At 37.4% G+C, this 15,053-nt stretch overlaps 1 protein-coding gene and 1 long non-coding RNA gene across 29 annotated transcripts in view; one reads left to right on the top strand and one right to left on the bottom strand.

Moving 5' to 3' along the window:
- The window catches only part of LOC148132379 (uncharacterized), a 531,004-nt gene that overhangs the window by 277,615 nt on the left and 238,336 nt on the right, over positions 1–15,053 (bottom strand). The gene's annotated exons all lie outside the window — the stretch shown is intronic.
- The window catches only part of ADGRL3 (adhesion G protein-coupled receptor L3), a 573,686-nt gene that overhangs the window by 489,787 nt on the left and 68,846 nt on the right, over positions 1–15,053 (top strand). For all 28 annotated transcript variants that reach the window (XM_087957273.1, XM_087957271.1, XM_087957269.1 and 25 more), the window contains one exon: positions 7,085–7,181. In XM_087957273.1, the coding sequence (XP_087813399.1) occupies positions 7,085–7,181 (97 nt within the window). The remainder of the gene's footprint in view (positions 1–7,084; positions 7,182–15,053) is intronic.

The following is a 15,053-nucleotide window of genomic DNA, read 5'->3' as shown; positions in this document are numbered from 1 at the left end:
TTCTTCCCTTTTTTTATTCTATAGTCCAACTTGCAATGCTGTAGCCCCTTTTTTGTAGTATGCCCATGAAGTTACTCAGAATTCTTTTTCAGTGCCTTTCAGGGTGCTGATCTCAGATTCTTCTCCATTATTCTGCCAATTTGCTTCACAATAAATACCAAATCTTCCTTTGCTCCTGTTATTCATTATCAACTGCTGCCTCAGACTTAACTTGTCCATCTCCTATAATGTGCTTCCAGAAAAGACTAAAATAGTGACATTACATTAAACAAAAGATAAAACACTGGTGCAGTTTTCCTATTTTGAGCTTGTCCTTTAAAAGGGGTTCTAATACATCAGAATAGGTTTTATTGTTGGGAAGGAAATGAGATAAACGAAGAAAGAAAACTCAAGCCCTGAAGAGCTAGGAGAGAGCAGAAGCAGCCATGAAAGGGAGAGAGTAACGCCAGAATGATGGCAGCAGTGGTCTATAGGGACATCAGAGGACCCAAGCTTTTAACAGAAGTTTAGTCACTGGTAGTGCACCAGCTCACAGTGCCAGCATTGAAGAGCAACCCAAAGACTAACCACTCAAGAATGTACAGTATCTAAAGCAAGGGTCCCCAAACTTGTCAAGCTATGCTGGCTGAAGAATTCTGGGAGTTGAAATCCACAAATCTTAAAGTTGCCAAGTTTGGGGACCTCTGGTCTAAGGGTACAGCTTCAGGCCCAGAGCAGTTATAAGCAGCAGAAGAGAGTCTCTGAAAACCCAGCAAATCCTATCTGACCGCAGGACCAAATGCTAGATAGCTCATTCTACCTCATCCACACTATGTGACCTTGAAGCAAGTTTTCACTGTGAAAAAATATACTTTGCAATAAGTATATAGCACAGAAAACACAGCATAAAATGTTAGTTACTGGCTAAGAGATAAATTAGGATCTTGGATTATAAGTGATAAGGCTAGTAGCATAGGGATACAATACATGAGTAGGTTAAACTTTAGGAAGAATGTTTAAAAACAAACGAGATTGAACACTCACTTGTGTAAAGCTTTTTATAATGAAAGGCCTGCTTATAGGAATTGCCTTCTTCCCTTGCCTTTCTGTCCCTATCCCCAAAATGGACCTATAACTCTTACCTTCTGCTGTTTAGCAAGTATTTGTCTGCCACTTTCTTTTTGGCTTGGTCTTCTCTCTTTTCCTGCAAACAGGGGCTCTTCCTTTATATAACCTTCCGATTGCAGAAAGGGGAAGGGTACACTGAAACCCTGGTCAGACTTCCCCCACAAGAATCTCGGTATAGAGTGCTGAGAAATGCTTCATGCTAGCTGCTTTACAGATGGAATTGGTGGGTCAACTTGTGTCCCTGGGCACCACACCAGAGACTCGTCTCTCCACTCTCTGGTGTTGATCGTTCAACATTTCAGTTTTTAGTTGGTAAAGTACACAAACAGATTCAAGAATTATTTGGAGGGGGGTTGCAAATGTACTTTTGCATTGAAATGCATAAGGAGTTTTCTTTCTTTACCTTTATTTAGGAAACAGCACATGAGCATCTCCGGAGTGTGTGAGGGGGTGTGGGGGGGAGAGGGAGAGAGAACACTGCAACAAAGCAGCACAGATTATGTACATGCACTTGATGTCATGACAGTATTGTGTCACAGTACTATGTCAGAATGCACATTTTGTTGCTTTGGCATTGAATGGACTTCTATGACATGGTGTCATATTTGAACACTGGTTCTCCACTGATTTATAGAAGATTTCTGAACAAGGTTTAAAGTGTTGGTTGGAACACATGCAATCCTAACAGCTCAGGATACTTTGAAGGGCATTGCTTCCACATGGTTCTCACTTGTTAAAGATTTGATCTGCTGGCTGACCAGCAAATAGCAGGGAGACTGATTGGGGGGCTGGGGGGACCTTGGAAAAGATGCTTTCAGTGGCCCTAAGGAAAACCAAAGCTGCCTTCAATATTGATATTCTTCAAGCATCATTCTTTTTCTTTTAAATTTTCCAATGCCTTTATCTGAGTAATTTGCACTCCTGCAAATGTGATTGGTTTTGTAATGTTTCTTAGCCAGATTGTTTGTTAATCTTAATTAATTGTTCATTAGTTAAGTTCCTTATTGTTAAAATACAGAATAACCAATAATAATAAATATATAAAAAGTAAGTGTTCTTTTAAAAAATGCTAAGAACAGATAAAACAGTCAAAAAGTGCTAATGTTATTCATAGCCTTAACATAATTTAGTATCTTGTGAAAGGATTTTCGACCCAAAATTTCACAAGTGGGAGCAAGTTCATGCTGAGTGATATGCAGCAAAATTAGAACTTAACCAGAATTTGCAGGCAAAAATGGTTACTTTTGGAACCTTATCTTTTTGTTGCCATTTTGTTTGCAGATTTGGGAGGTTAGGCGAAGTCATCTAGAGCCCGTATATAAAAAAATAATATATAATGAAATATTACCTGTTCACAGGTGTTCTTTGTGTTCTATCCGTTTCCTTGCTTCAGTTTTGACAGACCTTTGTCAAAATTTGAAAACAAAAATCTTGAAGTATGCTTGTGAGAGAAAGAAGATCAAGTAGGGTATGAATGAATCTTAACATGATTTTTCTAGATCGCACTGTAGCAGAGTATTGAGGATTTTTAAGGCCCAGGTGTTGAAAGGAAATTACGAGACCCAGACCTTGGAATCCAAAAATAAGTTGGTTTTATTTGCGCAAACAAGTTCACAGTATTTTAGTGAGAGTCACTTCTGAACAACTTTCTTATAGAACAGGACATGCCTATATACTTCTTCAGAAGGGGCAAAACACAGAAATATAACTTGTCACAGCCATTCATTGGTTACTTGAAACACAGCTTTCCCTCTCCCCTCTTGCTAGGCTAGGATGGCTGGATGTCACAAACCCATCTTACTAAACTCCCTAGCTTGTGGTTTTGTTACAAACGAGACAAGATACCTTGGCAAATATGACTTTGTGACCGACAGATGATCCTTGTGGTTTTAGCGTTTCACACTTCCTTGTTCTTTCTCTTGCTAATACCACATATTTCACTATCTATAAAACTTGTATCATTATTTCTCTAAAATTAATATATTTTTATGTCCTGCCTTACAGGCATCTGCCAAGAAGAAGGAACCTCTAATGTTTTATTTATTGCATGCTATTTTTTTATCATAACATCATAACTATTTCACAACTTTCCAGGTTTCTGTAGCGCTGAATAACTAGGTTCTTAGTTTGGTTTGAAATTTCTGCAGAGGAAAAACAAGCTTTGTGTTGGAGTACCATAGTAACATTTTACCTCTAGGTAATAATAGATAGAGGCAGACAGATAGACAGACATATGGCAGATTTGAATCAATTTTTTACCTGTAATAACCCTTTATTTCCACACTTCTGAATTACTAAAATTATACTACTATTGATTCCTAATACAAAAAGACAAAAAAACTATATGTAGAGATTATAATTAGAAACATTATTTCTATATTTTATTCTTGCAAAACTATTATATATATATAATATATATATATACTATAAAATATAGTATAAAAATAAAATATAGTATAACTATATTTTATTCTTGCAAAACTAATAAATAAGCACTTTTGACAGATATTTTACTAAATTGTATATAACAATAATCAGCCACAGTCATGCTGATGTTATTGTGCATGAACAATATTTTTAAATTTAAATTCGGAATGAATTTAATCTCGGAATGAAAGCCAGTTAATTAAAACCAAAATTAAAAATATTCATTTAAAAGCCTGTTTTTAAAAGTATTTTTAAAAACCAGTAAGCCAACAAAGAGCTATTGTTATCTGTGGGGGGAGGGGCAGGAAAGGACATAATGAAACTATGTGCTTAATCAAACTCTCCCCTTACTTACTTACATATGCTGTGCAGTAGTCTGAATATGCTGAACATATGCTATGACAGTTGCAGTTTTCATCATTTTTGTCATCAAAATTAGAAACAGTAGAGAAATTTCCATAGAAATGGAATTTGCATAGATAAATTTCAATATTAAATCTATTAAATTGGAAACAGCTCCTAAAGTGGTGGATTTCCAATTGATTGGTTCAAAAAAATCTTAATTTCTTTTATTTTATTGCATCTTAACCATTTTTTAAAAATGGTTCTCCTATAAGTCTATCCTGTTCTAATTCTCATTCCTTGATAAATGTGGATGCTGAGATATTGACAGATAGATCTATCAATATTCGCTATTATTATCTGCCCAGTCTAGATTGAATATGAGCGCACTCATTTCAGATGGGTTTTAAGCCAATGGAGACAGCGTTAGTTGTGCTTCTTGATGATGTGGTTAGTGACTGGTGTGGGTAGTGACTCTCTGTGACTGGCTTGAGGTTTGTTAATATCACTAAAGTGATGATAAAACAATTATGCATCTTGGGCTGAGGCCATCCAAGTGATACGACCAAGGTCTTGTCCCAAATTCTGAAAGCTACCCAGGTCTGGATGTGGTCTGGATGTAGGATTGAGACTGAGGCTCAGTCCTAACAAGAATGAGTGACTGCAAATAGCTGGGCTCTGGGTCTTGGGATCTTCCATTTTTTATTGTGGATGGTTGCATGTAGTCATCCAAGCATGATGGATTACCAAGGGTTGTTTTTCTTTCTTTCTTTCTTTCTTTCTTTCTTTCTTTCTTTCTTTCTTTCTTTCTTTCTTTCTTTCTTTCTTTCATTCTTTCTTCCTTCCTTCCTTCCTTCCTTCCTTCCTTCCTTCCTCCTTCCTTCCTTCCTTCCTTCCTTCCTTCCTTCCTTCCTTCCTTCCTTCCTTCCTTCCTTCCTTCCTTCCTATCTATCTACCTATCTATCTATTTATCTATTTATTTATTTCTATAACCACAAAGCTCAACCAAATGACTCTTATACTCCCAGCTCATACTTACCAAACAGATGATAGCAAAGGCCAAGAAGGCTTTTGTGCACATACTTCTTATGTAGCAGTTGTGCCCTTTCCTGGCCTGAGAGATCCTTCACGTCTTAGTTACTAATGAAAGGATTGCTATAATGGGGGCTATAATTACTACATGGGGGCTACCTTCGAAGATTATCTGAAAGCTACAGTTAGCAAGAATGCAACAGCACAGGCAATGGTGGCAGGTTTCATTAGGCCACCGTCAACCCATTGCTACACAAAATAAACTGTCAATTGGCAGTGCAATCCAAGGTGTCAGGCATCATCTATAGAGCCCTTCCTGGCATAAGACCAGGACAGCATGCCTCCAATTGTTTTATCTGTCCAACGAGTTCTGGCAGAGTGGACATGTTTTGGGTCCTGTTGATTAAACTGTGAAATCTTGTAGGACCTTGGAAACATGTTTTTGTTCTGGTGACACCTGTCTTCTAGAAAAATCTCTCTATCTCTCCCCCCTCCTCCCTGCCCCCTCCCTCCCTCCTTCTCTCTCTCTCTCTCACACACACACACATCTCTCTCACACACACCACACACACATTGAGATCCAGATGACCCCACCCTGAAAATTTTCAGGATCTCAATGTGGCTGCTCTCCCAGGCTTTGGGGCAGGGAGGTGGTTGAACACTTTTATGTGGGGGTGCTTGTCTTCAGGCTACTTGTGATTTCTTTGTGAACGTATTTCCCTTTATTTTTTAAAGACTAGAACACATAAAATCTAAATACTTTAGAAGAAAGCTGGAATTTAAACTTAAATTAAATTTAAATTTAAATCAGGTTTTTTACCAGATATACATCTTACCTTTCTTTGAAGGGTGGCATAAAAGTGCCAAAATTAAGTTGTCTTTTGAGTTCAGTTTGAGAATTAATATTTTATTCTTCTGAAATTGTTTGCTGTACATGTATGTATACATTATATTTCATTAACAGAATTTAGTGCCAAAAAGGTTTATGGAAAATGCTGAAACTCATTGCAAATGAAATATTAATGTAACTAGTGAAAAATATAATCCAAATTACTGCATTAATTTTTTCTCAGAATATTTTAAACATAAAGCATCAGGCATGCCACATTTCTTCTCCTCATTACATTTCTAGACTTGGGAATTGAACATACATTTCAATTTATATATCAATTTATAAACAATTATTCTACATTTATCTGAGCAGTTATCTCAGATACTTGCATTCAACAATATCACTTACTTTCCTAGTGACAGTCTGAATGTTGGAGAGGTAGAATGAGTATTATGTTTTCATTACATTAACTGAGTGGGAAACACTTTTGTTTTTATTTACCTACTGATTTTTATTCAAGAGCTCAGGGTACCGTAAGTAGCATATCTCCTCCTCGTATCTTTTCCCACAACAATGACTTGTGCGGTTGGACTAAGAGAAAAGGGTCAGCATTAACTCAGCCAGGAATTTTCTGTGGCTAAGGGTAAAACTAAAGACAACATTTTAACTCCTTTACTGAACTGGCACTTGTACTGCTTGCAAGTTTCCAATTTGGGGGGGAAAAAATCCTGGTTTAGATGAATTTATTCACATTTTAGCATAGTTTTGGGTAACTTTCTGACTTGAAGTCCACTTTGTTACTTTTTATCTTGTTTAAGGGACAAAAAAGAAAGGTTTGTGAATTTGTGTTGTTATAGAGTGAGGGGGCTGAAGACAATAAGCTTTTTTTGAGTTTTTGGTGAATTCTAAGAAGTGGAAATTGTCTTGAACTTTAACATACATGTTTTACCCCAAAACATTCTTGAAAAGGAACAAGCGACCCCCCCCCCTTGTTCCAGGGTAGGTGTTAGGTGGTCTTATAAGTGCATGAGCTTCTGAAAGATTTAATGCACTTGGTTTCCCCAAGTCAGAAAAAAAAAAGGTCCAAGACTTTCAACTTGACCCACTGTGGGCATCTCTGGAGGGCGTTCATGTAAGCTGCATATTGTCCACCCTTGCCCTAGGAAATGAAGGGGGAGCTCTTTGCCCAGAAAGAACAATTTCAGAGAGAAAATCAAAACACCTTGCTTACTTCCTGCACTGCCACAAGCCATCTCCACAGACACAGAAAGAAGCAGGTCGTTGTTTCCTATGGATCCTCTGCTTGATATTCATCTTCTGCCCCTTCTTCTTGTGCTTCTGCAGAGCCGAATTCGCAGGATGTGGAATGACACTGTTCGAAAGCAATCAGAATCCTCCTTCATCACTGGTGATATAAACAGTTCAGCGTCACTTAACAGAGGTAATTATGGACTTTTCAAATACATATGACCTTTGTAATTATGAAGAATCTAAACAGCAATGCTTTACAACATGTAGCATCTTGTTCCCTTGAATTAAAATGTTACCACAGAAGAAAAGATTCATTGTGCACTGTATTTCATTAATAGAAAATATTTCTTTTAACTTTCTCTCAGTTCTTTAACATGGATATTAAATGTTGTTGAAAGTCAGTTGCAGAAGGAGTAGCAGCAGTGAGGCAGAATAGTTTTGAGGTCAGACAGGTAAAGATATCTGTCTTCTTAATGTTACTGCTATTGCAGTAACAAATATTGTCAAACTTAACGGCCACCCATGAAAGGTGTTGGTAGATCCTGCTAAACTCTGAAGTCCAAGAGAAGGTTCCATGATGGAGAAAACTTGCTGCATAATGTGAAGTTATGCCATTTCCCCAGCCTAGCCTTCCTGAGTCTTTCAGAGGTCAGTGGGAAAATTCATATGAATATCACCTACATGTAGTAATGTAATGAAGATGTTTTCAGCCAGCCTCAACATTGGATCTAAAATTAAAGCTTTCCAAAATCAAAGACACCAATGTTCTGAACTCCATTAAAAGACATGCCAGAATATTCCTCTTGGGGAATGTTCTCTCTCTCACTCTCTCTCTCTCTCTCTCACACACACACACACACACAAAAAAACACACTGTGTGATCACTAGCTTTAGAAAACAACTTTCTCCAAAAATTTCTGGGAATGTTAATTGGAGCAGCAATGAGGGTAAGTGTATGTTTGTATGGGAGAATGAGGGTAAAAGTAGTGCTGAAAAACAGATCTGAAATCCCCAATCAGATTTTGGCTACAGAGAAACAGCCATTGGGGAGGAAGGCAAAACAGTGTCTTTCAATGTCACTTTGCATTGCCTTTTTTCCCCCCCTCTGAAAATCCCAAGAATGATGCAAGATGACGGGTGTTAGTCTTCCAGGGGAATTGTAAGTAATGGCAGTTTTCTGAATGGTTTCCTCTACCCTTCTGGGGGCATGAGAACTACAGCCATGAAAATAATGGCATTTTTACTCATGCTGTACAAGCTTCAATAGCTGTAACGGAGGACAGATGGGTCTCTAACTTAAAAATACAGCCAGAAAAAAAATGAGGTTACCATAATTCTATTTCATGTTTGAGATACTACCATATCTTGTACAGTTCTTCCAAATATTTTTCATTCCTTCCAATGACTTTCCTGATTGTCCTTCTGTGACATTGTTCTGTGTTTTTTTTCTCAACTTTTCTTAAGCATGGTTCCCAGAACACTATTAAAATCTTAAGAAGAGCTTAGTAGATACAGGAAATAATAGTCCTGTGATTCAGAAACCTTATTTTCCTTGATACAGCCCATGTTTGCCTTTTGTACTTCAATGTTATACTATAATTATAATTGAAATTCTGTGATCTTTTTCATAAAGCCAGTGATTCCCATTCCATGCTGATAATCACTGCATTGCTTCCAAAGGGTTTATATCATTGCAAGATACTCTGATCTAGAATTGTCCCAGGTAGATGCCATACTCTCACCTGTAATTCCCCACGTTCTTCTGGAGAACAAGCAATGCTTGCCCTCTTTCAGTCATTTGGCTTTTCACCTGTTGTCCAATGTTTTTGAAAGATAATGGACAACATGGTCACTGTCTTCTATATGTTAGGATATAATTCATCCTCTAGACTAAAACTCATTTGAAGTTAGCAAGTGTTCTTTGTTATATGTGTATTAACCTCAAACTACAGCCCTTCATTTTGCTCTTTATAATCACCTAGTGGACCATAAGAAGCTACCTTATTGGAAAAGACTGAGACCAAATAGAAACTAACTTCCTTTGTTAACTTATTCTGCCATGAACTTCTAATCGCCATTATTGTACATTTGTTAAAAATTGTTCTTCAAGTTCAAGATATTGCAATAATAAGAAAAAAGACTTTGATGGAGATGAATGAGATCTTTAAAAAACCACAAGGAAAAAAAACAAGCAAAAGTTTGCAGAAGATGCTAAGACACCTTCCTAATTTAAATGAGCTTAAAAAGCAAATGAGGTATAGCACAATGAGATTTGAAAGATTGTTCTCAGCACCACCACACAGACGAGACCAGGACTCAGCTGCTTGTAGACAATGAAAGTAGCCTTAACCTCAAGTGAATTAGGAAGGTGTCTGTGTTTAGAATTACTTCGCATTCACCATCTCTGCCCTGCCACCTTTTCACTTAGCTAACCAATTTTTTTTTATTACTTAAATTCTGAGCCATCTACAGTACATGCTCTTGGGACATTTAGCTTTGTTTCTAAATCCATTTCTGATCATCTAGAGTAGCTGGTCTACTGTAGCTGGCCTCCCAATATAGAGACACCTAAGTGAGAATCTTTTTTCCATAAATTCATTAACTGAAATTAATATTTTATTTCCCTAGCTTCCCTCAACTGTGTCAGTCTTCCCCAGCCTCAGTATCCTCCACATATCTAAAGTTTTATTCTTCCCAAAATTCTCAACAATGGCCAATCTAATTATGATTCTCCCTCCCTAACACCTTAATCACTGCAGGTTTATTATTTATATTATCACTTTCTCTTTCCTTATAAATATAACCAGAACAGGAGGAACGTAACTAACACTTTCTCAATCACCACCTGACCTTTTGCAATAGGTCTGTTCCCATAAGAGAAAACATATTATCTATCTGAATTTTCAGGGCAATGGTTTTTTTTGGGGGGTGGGGGCGGGAATTAACTATTGAGAAACTCTGAAGAACCATTACTGTTTAAAAGAAATATCTCACTTTAAAATATTACAAACTCCCTCCCCCTCTTTTTTTTTCTTTTTGGCCAAATATCTTACTGCTTGGTTGCAGCTCTGCCCATAAGGTTGAAAAGAAGTTTCAATTTTCTCCCACTCATCTTGCTAGACACACCCACGACATCAAAACTATATCTGCTTCCCCATTAGCCTCTTTCAATCTCACTTAAAATGTAATCTGCCCCCTTCAGGTGAGAAATAATATTTGAAGTAATTATTCCTACAGCAGCGCTAAGAGAAAAACACTTCCGCTTAAAAGAAGATACTGTACTAAATGTTCATGTTAAAGTGCAGGGATTCCTTTAGATAATTTATGTTTCCAAATATAATAAAAAATAAATTCAAAGAGTAATTTTTTAAAGTATAAATATTGATGGCAATATTAATTACTGCCTTTTAAAAAGCTTTCTCCCTGGATGCAGACCAACCGCTTGTAAGCCATGGATCATCAACACTCTCATCTTGACTTGTCTTGCTGGAGGCCCTAGTTGCCTTTCTCCCAGCTCACTGTTTTCAAGTAGATTATTTGGCAGCATGTATGAGGAAAAGATGCCACATTTAGGAAGCAGACAAACAGCAGAAGAGAACCTGCAGCAGCTTCTGATCTTGAGAATATAGAGCAAGGAAGACACACGTACTTTTTAGGCTTAAATGTTGTAAGTGCTATGATATCCTGTAACTATCTAGCTGTCCTCTGTAAAAACAGATAAAATGCAGGGGCTTATAGATTTCTAATCCAGATGTGGGGTTTCTTTTTAGCTTTAAACTACCATTTTTAAATTTTTAACATGTTTCAGTTATTGCCTTCCTCTTGAGTCATTTCAAGATCTTTCAATTTTTAGGGCCACCCACTTCATCAAATATTAGGTGACTTACAAAATCCCAGAGACAATTAAAACAGTTAAAATATGCATAAAGACACCACTAAGATTAAAAGTCACAGAACAAATTGTAGAGATTGGAGAACTGCAAGGCTAGGTGATTTTATCTGTTTCCAAGATCGGTTATTTTTCTATGGCCCAAACCTCCATGTAGTAGACATAAGTTTATAATGGTAAAGACTATACAATATCCAGTTCTGTGGCAGATCCATAAGTTGGTAATATGCAGAAGAAACAGAGAGCAGGGGCAGGGTGTGGGATGGAATTTGGTTAGGAGCAGTCACAATCTTGGCTCTCTGCTTGGGGTTTTAAGTGGCTTTTAGAAACCTTGTTGTCCTAAAGAAAGCCTAGAACCAGGTAAATTAATCATTCTAAGTATTTGGGTACCTGTTCACCCTCATTTATGGCAAAGAGGGAGATTCTTTCAAAATACAATCCTACTGATGGGGAGCAGAGAGCAAACTTCAGGCACATTCACCTGAAGACCTCTTGTTTTTCTAGTCTCTGCGAAGCCCGAGATATGGAAAATTGTCTGCAATGTATAATCATCTTCTCTATTTCCTTCCTTACCTATTTTTCTTCATCAATGTTGTCTCTTTTTCCTTACCCAGAAGATACCTACTCCCTGAATTCTCTCTGTCACTTATTTTAGTGAGTTTTTCATTTGCTGCTCCCCTCATCATCTAGCCAGCTGCTGACAATCTATTTGACAATCTGATTTTATATTCGATCTTTATTGTAAAATGAAAATTATTATTTGGTTTGTGCATACACTATGCTTAAATCATTATATGTTGTGGGTTTATGATTATATAAATTTTTTAGCACAGAGACAGTTGTATAGGAATGTGAGTGGTACCGAAAGAATACAGACGGATGAATGAAAGTTATGTGTGAATAAGAGGGGAAATAGAAAGTGTATTGGCGTGGAATTACAACAAAAATGATGGAAGGTTGCTATGGTCATAGAGGAAAGAATAAAGTGAATTCTGGTTCTTTTGCTTCAGAAGTAAAAAATAAATTAACTATTTTCCAGTTGTAGGATTTGGGTTGGCCATAAGAAAAGTCTTTCTGAAGTGTAGAAATTTCCATGCCCTACTGGACTAACATGACTATCTTTTGAAAGTTAGGTTTAGTTTTTGATCCAAATAGCCTACCCTTTGCTTCTTATTCTAAAATTGTAATCTATTGAGACACAGCTGCTTCATGAGGAAGTTAAATGAATTATTCAAACTTATACAGAACCTAGTTAAATGTATATGGGGCTTCCTTTGTATAATCCAAATTTTCCATTGATTGAGCCCCCTCAAAGAACCCACAAAACAAGTCTGCATCTTCCTTGCATTACAGTTGGGGTATTGGGGTCGGGATAGAAGAAATATCCCGGTGACTTTGCAGAGGTAAGAGCTCAGCCTATAATTTCCTGATCCTTAACTCGGGTACTACAGTTTATCAGCTCTGCTTTCCTCTGCATTGAGTAACATCAGCTTTTTGTGCTATAAATAGATGATTTGGGTGATTTTATCTCAATTTTGTTTGGTTTGAAATATTATTTTCCATCTTATATTGCTTTTATATAATATAAATCCCCCCCAACTATCCTGTGCTATGTGGCTTGAATCAGAATCATTTGGATAATAAAAGTATGTTTGGTGTTTCAACAATTTAGCTTTCACAGGGACAATTATGTTGCAGTCTGCATGATTCTTTTTAAAACTTCAGAACAATTACGAGGAGGGTAATTTGTAAACTCATGAGAAGTGGCTTGGGCTTGCCTGAACAAGACTCTGTGATTCTCCTTGTTATGGCAACACAATCTGCTTCAAGGAGGTACTTCATATGACACAAAGCCTCAACTGTCATGAGAGGGCTCTTGCAGGAATTGCTGAACAACACAGAACAGGAAGGACAAGAAAATCAATGCATTGACTGCATATTGCTACCATGCTATTTGGCCAAGTGCTTTCAAAGGAATGGCTTGTTCAAAGCATGAGCAAGTGACAAAGCTTTGCATGGTCCTAGTGATTAGGAATGCACAGCAAGATAAAGCTCCTTCCCCAAATTCCTCTAGCCCAATAAATAGAAAGAAAACAGCCGCTGGATTAACCTCTGACTCTGCTTTGGTACAGGGGGAATTTCCTTGAGACCGAAATGTCTCTCCAAAAGAGGCTACTAACTAAGCGAAGGGAGAAGAGGGCACCACCATACTTGTTCCCTTCATGCAGAAATTAGAGCCTGTTTGTTTGTTCGTTTGTTAAATTTGTTTGCTACCCATCCTGCTAGAAGGCAACTCTGGGTGGCTTACAACATTAAAATATGTGTGAACAGGAGTTGCAGGCAAGTTTCTTACAGAGTTTTGGAACTACAACACTGGCTGGTCTGTTGGAACCAGTGGGAGGAATAGAGTACCATATCAGTTCACACGGCTGAGGCTATCAAAATAAATACTGCATGTATTAGAATTGAAGTAGTGGCAGCTGTTTCCAGGTTGGAAATGAGAAGTGCTGTTGGATCATTCTATCTTTGCTTGATGGCTGCTCAGAAGAAGAGCAAGACCAGATAGATACTTTTTCTTGTGGGCCCACCTGGGTTAAAGGGGTGGATCACAGAGACTGACTACATTTAGGAAAGAAAAGCTGCCAATAATGTAACATGGAAGCTTCCTGAGGAGAGGAATGGCATGATAGCTGCTCTGGTGGAAAGGAGGAACCAAGAGTGTGGAATGACAGCTGCTGGGACTACAGCAGTGAGCCTGGGAATGGAAGAATATCCCTTTCGTGTTGTTCAAACCGCACACAATAAACATAGTAGGGAATTTCTGAAAATACCTTTCTCTGTGAGTTTTGCAAGACAGAAGCATTTGGCTTTGCTTGTGAATTCCCTGGCTCTTTCTGACACTTGTCACCCTGCCCTACTAGCCCAACTGAGCACCAGCCACAACTGCACCTACCCTATCTCTGACTATAAATGCAAACTTAACATTTCTTTACTTTTGGCTATTATGTCAAACTAAAAATGTAATAGTGGTTTGGCATTCTGCCTTCTATTTTTGTGACACACAGAAATATCAAGATTGGGTTAAAATTCCTGTTCACTATTCTAAGAGATTCTAAATATTCTAAGAGATGTAGGCCCTTGTAATTGTGACTATAACATATATGAGTATTTTTATCCATCTCTGACTATCTGATGACTTATTCTATGTGAAGTGAAAAATACTTGTAAAATGCAAATGGCAAAACAATATTGGCAACAATAGCAAGAGATAAGTTTAAGTGCTGTGTATATATTTGATGGCTTTTAAAATCCTTGTTCTTAGTCTTTATGCATCATACATATAGACCATGCTCTTGCACAGATGCATCATAAGAAATGTTAGGTTGCTGAGGAAAAAATTGACTGGAGCCACTTCCCACAATTCCCTCAGATTTTTTTGGGTGGCAATAGTGGTTTTACGGCCACAGCAATAATGTTCTTAGGACTTTCTCTGCCTTCCTCTTGTGAAAATGCAAAAAAAAAGTTACTTTTCCAATTTATTTTCCTCGTGTTTATTTTCCTTTTCTTATATAAAATACCTCTGACTTTTGACTTATGGCAAAAAGCATCTGAATGCTCAGAAATGTGAGAGCAAGCTACCACGCATGGCACTGTCATTGTGTTCTTTGTCTTAGATGATAGCATATAGTTTCCCATCCTGCCAGAATGTATGAAAACGTCCTATAATCTTACCTTTGGGTGCCCACTTGAGAAAGATGTTTTTAGCTACTCATCCAAACCTTGGGGATTTGTCTACGGTTTTTGTTCCCACCCATAGAATAGCTGTCAGATCTATTTCTGGTGCCTTAGCTACCTTCTATAGTTTCAGACATATGAGTGAAAGATGCATAATTACTAATGTTTCCAACTGATTCCACATCCTGTTGAAATAAAAAATAAAATAAAAAATAAAAAATAAAATGGAAAGAAATAGCCCTCCATTGACTCAGAAGAATAAAAAGAGGCCCACATGCCTTTTGTCAAGGAATCTCTGTTTCTATCTACAAATCTTTCTATTGCATCATTGTCAAAACTCCTTTTGCTACCTTCTTTACTATCTGTTTTTTTTTTTTTTTTTTTAGTTCTGACAGTGGATGTCAGTTCACAGTCTTTGGACTGTGCCCCTTTTGGGTT

Source organism: Notechis scutatus, chromosome 2 (assembly GCF_049901735.1).
Source record: "Notechis scutatus isolate UNSWTSFEM ecotype Mainland chromosome 2, rNotScu1.2, whole genome shotgun sequence".
Lineage (NCBI taxonomy): Eukaryota > Metazoa > Chordata > Lepidosauria > Squamata > Elapidae > Notechis > Notechis scutatus.
Note: the sequence above shows the minus strand (reverse complement) of the source record. Positions and strands in the feature narration are given on the sequence as shown.